The sequence below is a fragment of the Trichechus manatus genome, unplaced genomic scaffold, assembly GCF_000243295.1.
Source record: "Trichechus manatus latirostris isolate Lorelei unplaced genomic scaffold, TriManLat1.0 scaffold00059, whole genome shotgun sequence".
NCBI lineage: Eukaryota > Metazoa > Chordata > Mammalia > Sirenia > Trichechidae > Trichechus > Trichechus manatus.
Window position 1 is genome coordinate 98395 of NW_004443995.1, and position 6196 is coordinate 104590.

The window sequence follows — 6196 nt, forward strand, 5'->3', positions numbered from 1 at the left end:
TGTCTATTTTTTCCTCATTTTTGTCTGCTTTTTGCTTCAACTCTTGGATAGCTCTGAATATTAGAGTTTTGAATTCCCTATCAGGTAGTTCCAGTGCCTTTTCTTCTACTGGAAAATCATCTGGTGTTTTATTTTGGACACTTCCTGGAACCATCCTGTCCTGTTTTTTTATATATTTTGTTATTGTCTGCTGTCTTCAGGACATTCAGTAGTTATTTTCTTCATTTATTGATTGTAGATTTGTTTGCCTAAATCTGCTTTTAAAGTAAGTACATTCTTTTATTCTCAGTCACAACAGCTTGTCTATATGTTTTGTAGAAATTCACACAATTTGCAGGTATATGTTTATTGTTTACTATCTGTCCCTTTTGAAAGTTCTCTTGGGGACAGGGACCTATCTGTGGGTTTGAGTTTTACAGTCACTTTATGCCTGACCCAGAGTAGGATCTAGTGCTTAACAATTCAGTGAATAAATACCAATTGAAGCTATAGAGTACCGGTAGAATAATAGACCCACAGGACACCTCAGAACCTTTCACATGTAAAGATGTGGTATATGACAAAGTATTACAAATTAATGGAGGCAAAGAAATAACTATTGGTATTATTTGGGTGACATTTGGACATAACATGACTTTTGGGCATTGCCTTACAGCAGTAGAAACTCTAAAAGAATCAAAGTGTTCAATTAAAAAGCCAAACAATAGAATACCAAAAAATAGAACTGAATATTATATTCTATAAGTTCTCAATATTCTGAATCTCACGAGAATGGACATACTTTTTTAAACTTATAAGTACTAGGAGAAATCAGAAAGGAAAAGATGAACAGAAATCAAAATTTGAAACATCAGTACATTAAATTAAAAAGTTTGTGTAGGTGTTGGTGGGAGTGTAGAGCCCTACTGCCACTTTGGAGAATAAATGGACATTGTCCAGTGAAGTGGAGCATGTGCATACCCCACAAACCAAGAATTCCACTCCCAGCATATCCACAGAGAAAAACCCTTGGTTTATATGCACAAGGAAACAAAGATGTTGACAGTAACATTGTTTTTAAGTGAGGGAAAAAAAAGGGAGCATCATACATGTCTTCAACCAACAAATAGATGAATGAGTTGGTATGTTAATATGATGGAATTTTGTACAAGTGAACTAGAGCTATAGCTATGTATAAATGAATCTTAGAAATATTATAACAACAATATAAAAAAGTTACAAAAGAATATATAGCATGATACCTTTTATTACAAAGTTTAAAAAACTGCAAAAGAAAGTTGTTTGTCATTTAGGGATGAGTACATGTGTAGTAGAAGTATAAAGAGATGCACTGCAATGTTGTGGTTACCTCAGTGGTGTGGGGAGGGAGGGTGATACAGTGAGAGGGGACGCAGAGTTTCAAAAGTATTTGGTCATGTTTTATTTAATAAGGTAGCTAGTGGGTACTCTCTAAACAGTTTTTCATGACTGAAATATTTCTTAATACATTTTTGTGAAAATTAAGGACTAAAAATGGTAATGTGGAGAAAAAGTTGCAAGGATAATGTTGATATTTAGTACATGAAAATATGCAAATTGCTGAAAATTAAAAGCAGTGATACCTATGCACCTATGTAGTTAGATGGGTAACCAGTTAAGCATAAAATTCACAAAAGGCCTAAAGTGATGTTTGAAAATATGCTCAAGGTCAATAATAAGCAAAGTAAAATGAGACCCAATTTAATTGGTACCTTAATATCTATTGATAATATACTTAAAAATTGGCAGTATTCATTAGCAGATATTCCTTTATAACCAGTTAATCTAAAAGATGATACGTATATATTTAATAATGTTTATTTTGTACTTCAGCAAGCAACTTGATTTGAAAATCATGTCCATAAAAGTACGTAAACTTAACACTTTTCTAATTTCGTTTTAGGAAAAGAAAGAAAGACAGGAAAGAATAGAACGAAAACAAAAGAAACGTCATTCCTTTCTTGAAAATGAGGCACTTCCTCCATGGAGCCCTCCAAGTAGAACTGTGTTCTCAAAAGTGTTTTAATAATTCTAATTCTTATCTTATTTAGTTATTATTTATCTAATAGCCATTTAGCCATGGGTTTAAAACTGTTTGTTTAATCATTTATAGCTAGAGCAGTCGATTTTAATTCACTGCCAGAAACTTCTGCTGACAATGAAAAAGATACTTTAGAGCTTAGTTAGTGAAAGCACTTCTTGAACCATAGGTAAACAAACGGCCTCAAATGAAAAGCTAAATGCGTAACTCTTATCATGTCCATTAAATTATAAAACTCCTTATCATGTCCTGAAAATTCTTACACTTGAATGATCCATGATCATTTTCATTAAGCTATGCATGTTATTTAAGTGTGCTTAATTCCGAGAGTAAAAAGAAATCATCTCGGTGTCATAATCATAGAAACTAATTGAATTTGTGACTGATTGTGCATCTAGATAGATTCAGGCTTTAAAATGAATAGTCACTGGAGAACATGCATGTATTATTTCTTTTAAAACTTATCTTTAACTCAAAGCAGTTGCATTTACACTGTGAAAGTTACAATTTTATCAATTGAGGCAGTAGTTTAGTAGAATAATAATCATAGAGGGATTTTACTTAAGAATTTTTACCTTACATTTTAAAATGAGCGTACTTTATCTGTTCCAGGCTTAAGCAACAATCATAGGTTCTTTATAATGAATCCACCTCTGAAATTTGTGTTTTTATATTCTATCTCTGTTTCTTTATCATCTCAGTGATACCAAAAGATACTCCTCTCATGGTAGCTATATACTTACACATTTGTTACGGAAATTCCACAAGAGTTCAAAGTTGCCTTTACTATTATTTTCCAGAAGAAAGCCAAAAAGGTGATTAACGCAATTATTGTCTTCTTACATAATCCAGAGTTTTACAGTTTATATTTAGGTGACAGCTGCATGGGAGGGTAAATTTGCAGACAATGTCTGAAGAACCTTTATTTACTTCGTCTCTGCATATCCTGTATTAATTGGTCCCATACTTGACCTTAACAGCTAGTTGATGGCAGATCAATTGTATACTCTCAGAGTTGAAATGCTGCTTTAGCCAGTAATGCAATGCAGAGATGATAGATGAGAATTAACAGTGACTATTTATTAAGCACCTATTGTATCCTCTCTAATGGACCTTTACATGTGTAGTTTCTCATCTTTACAACAATCAGGGTGTTATTAGCTTCATTTTACAGAAAAAATACCTAGGCTCAGAGAAATGAAATAACTTGACCAACTGACAGACTAAGACTGATTAAATCCATCTAAGTCTGGCTACCTCTAGCATCAGTGTGCTTTTTTTCATGTTCCCACGTGGCCTCAGAGAACTGTAGGTTCTGTTAAGACCGCGGTATTAAATTTGAACTCCACAAATCCATTTTAACTGTCAGAACCTAAAATCATGTATTACTATGCAGAGATAGCCTTTCTGTGAAGAAATAGCTGCTTGTTATTAGAGATGGTGGACCACATTCAATCTATATAATGAAATAGGAATTCATAAGATTTAAGGAATTCCAACATTTTGTGTACAGTATTAGAATATCAGAAAACTCAGCAGGTTATGTAACAGGTTTTGAGATAGCCGTTCAGTAGGATTACCTTCTTGCTGCAGTGCGGGTGAAAGATAAGATGTCATGGATCACTTTGTAAGAACTTATCAATGCTATAGATTTAAAAAAGAAAAAAGTTCATAGATAAATCAGAAACCTTTTTTCAAAAATTTTATTGCTAGACCTAGGGGAATACTTCAGAGTTGAAATTACCAGCAATCTGTATTATCAGCATGAGATTTGGTCATTCAGTCTCATTTAGCTGAGTGTGTTCCGTAGTAGCAAACACAATGTCTTCTAGAATAGATTGTTAAGTGTTTATTGTAGTGAATTAGTTGTTAGAACTAAAAGATATTTTCGAATTCCAGAGAAGTAAAAGGAAAAATAGAAACAAGCACACAGTACAGCAGCTTTGGGGGATGTGAGATCATCAGCATGTGTCATAGGTTTAACATCAAATATTTGCTTAAACTTCCTGATCATTTTCTTCTTCATTATCATATTCAGCGACTTACCATCATTATCTCTTAAGTTGTTGTGAGAATGAAATAAAGTTTGTTAACTAATGTAAAGCGTGTAGCATATAAAACCCAACCAAACCCATTGCCATCGAGTCGATAACAACTCATAGCGACCCTATAGGACAGAGTAGAACTGCCCCACAGAGTTTCCAAGGAACGGCTGATAGATTCGAACTGCTGACTTTTTGGTTTAGCAGCCGAACCTCTTAACCACTGCACTACCAGGGCTCCATGTAACATATAATAAGGAAATAATGTTCATTGTTGTCATCGTTTATTTACTATTGTGAGCCCCACTTTTCCCCACTTAATGTATGTGAGAAGTAGGCTAACACAGGGTTGATAATGGTTATTTGATACTTACATTTTTAGCATACAAGAAGAATTCTTTGCCTTCATGGCCAGTCTAGGCCCTACTACTCAGGAGAGAATGTAGAGATGCCCTATATTAAACCAAAAAGACCCAAACCTGTTGCCATCAAGTAGATTTCGACTCTTAGCGACCCTATAGCACAGAGTAGAACTTCCCCATGGGATTTCCAAGGAGTGGCTGGTGGATTCGAACTGCCAGCCTTTTGGTTAGCAGCCAAACACTTAACCACTGCGTCTCCAGGGCCTCCTAAAAAAAACCAGAATACTAATTTTTAAGGTTGTTTTTGTAAGGTAGGATGAGATGGGAAATTGAGGTGTTTGGAATGGCCCAACATGTCATTTCCCTCAAATATGAATGGGGGTTTTTGTCTTATTACAGTAAATAATACATTATTTCCCATCAGCAGCAACTTGTGCTGAAATGATCTAGTTGAATGAAATAACCTCTTCTGTAGCAAAATAGGAGCCTTGGTGGTGTAGTGGTTAAATGCTACAGCTGCTAACCAAAAGGTTGGCAGTTTGAATCCACCAGCCGCTCTCTGGAAACCCTATGGAGCAGTTCTACTCTGTCCTGTAAGGTTACTATGAGTCAGAATCGACTTGACAGCAATGGTTTTTTTTGGATTTTGGTAGCAAAATAAAACTGAGTTTTGGGAGCATGGTAAAAATATATTGCTGTTCTCTTTCTGAGAGAAGGGGAGAATCAAGCCTGATAATATTTGTTGAATATATATATCAATATAAGGAGTATTATTTCCCTGCATATCATCAGAGTATCAAATATCAATATAGATACTTGTTCATTAAGTTTTCATTAATTTGTTATATGAGAGAATGTTTAATTCAAACTGATGACACTAAAAGCCTATAAACTTTCAGGTTAAACATCTAGTTTTATAAATTGTGTTTATCACTTCAGGAATGGTTAGAATACATACTAAAGAAAATGGGAATTTTTATGACTATTTTAAAACTTTACTAAAAACAGTTTTATTAGAAAGTATAATTGTGGATACATTTGAATATTAATTCCAAGAAAAAAAGTTAAACTGTTATGTAGAATTTAAGTCTTATAACCAAGCAAATTATGTTACACAAATTTCAAAAAAAGCTACGACATTTTAAACCAGAAGGAGGTTAAAGTTTTCTTAATGAAAGAAAATAAGAACTATTCATGGGATTAACAGTAACCCAGTTATTTGTATTTGCATCAGACTTTGAAAATGTTAGTTCATTTATTGTTTTAAATTGTTTTGGAAGTGATATTTTTCACTGTTGCCACAGCAGTACCTGACAGTAAGTTAGGTGTCCACAGCTATGTGTTCCTTAGAGTAATATAACCACAGATTTGAAAGAGGTTTTAAAAATTACCTCGTCTAAACTGTGTTTCTAAGTTGAAGAAAGTTATTTCCAAAGACCTTGACGTGCCCAAGCTCACACAACTAACTATAAGAATCTAGACTCAGAACTCAGGTATCATGTTTCCCAGTTGTATTCTGCCCACCATTCCACACTTTTGATCATCTGTTAAAGCTTTCACAGTAACTTTGTTACTGTAATCATTAATATAGATGATTTTTGTCCTTTCGTCTGTGCCCTTATTCCTCCACTTCCTTCTCCATAACTATCCACCAGATCAAAGCTATTCAGGGGCCTACAGTACCATTTAAAGTGTGGAAAGATGCTAAGCTTCTTAAATCCTGAGTCACTGGT

General features: G+C 34.1%; 1 protein-coding gene across 1 annotated transcript in view; it reads left to right on the forward strand.

Annotated features, from left to right (window-relative positions):
• The window catches only part of MAP9 (microtubule associated protein 9), a 53723-nt gene extending 49502 nt beyond the window's left edge, over nt 1-4221 (forward strand). Inside the window, 1 exon segment of the mRNA XM_023733486.1 lies at nt 1922-4221. Within this exon segment, the coding sequence (XP_023589254.1) occupies nt 1922-2044 (123 nt within the window). The 3' untranslated portion in view covers nt 2045-4221.
• The last annotated feature ends 1975 nt before the right edge of the window (nt 4222-6196 follow it).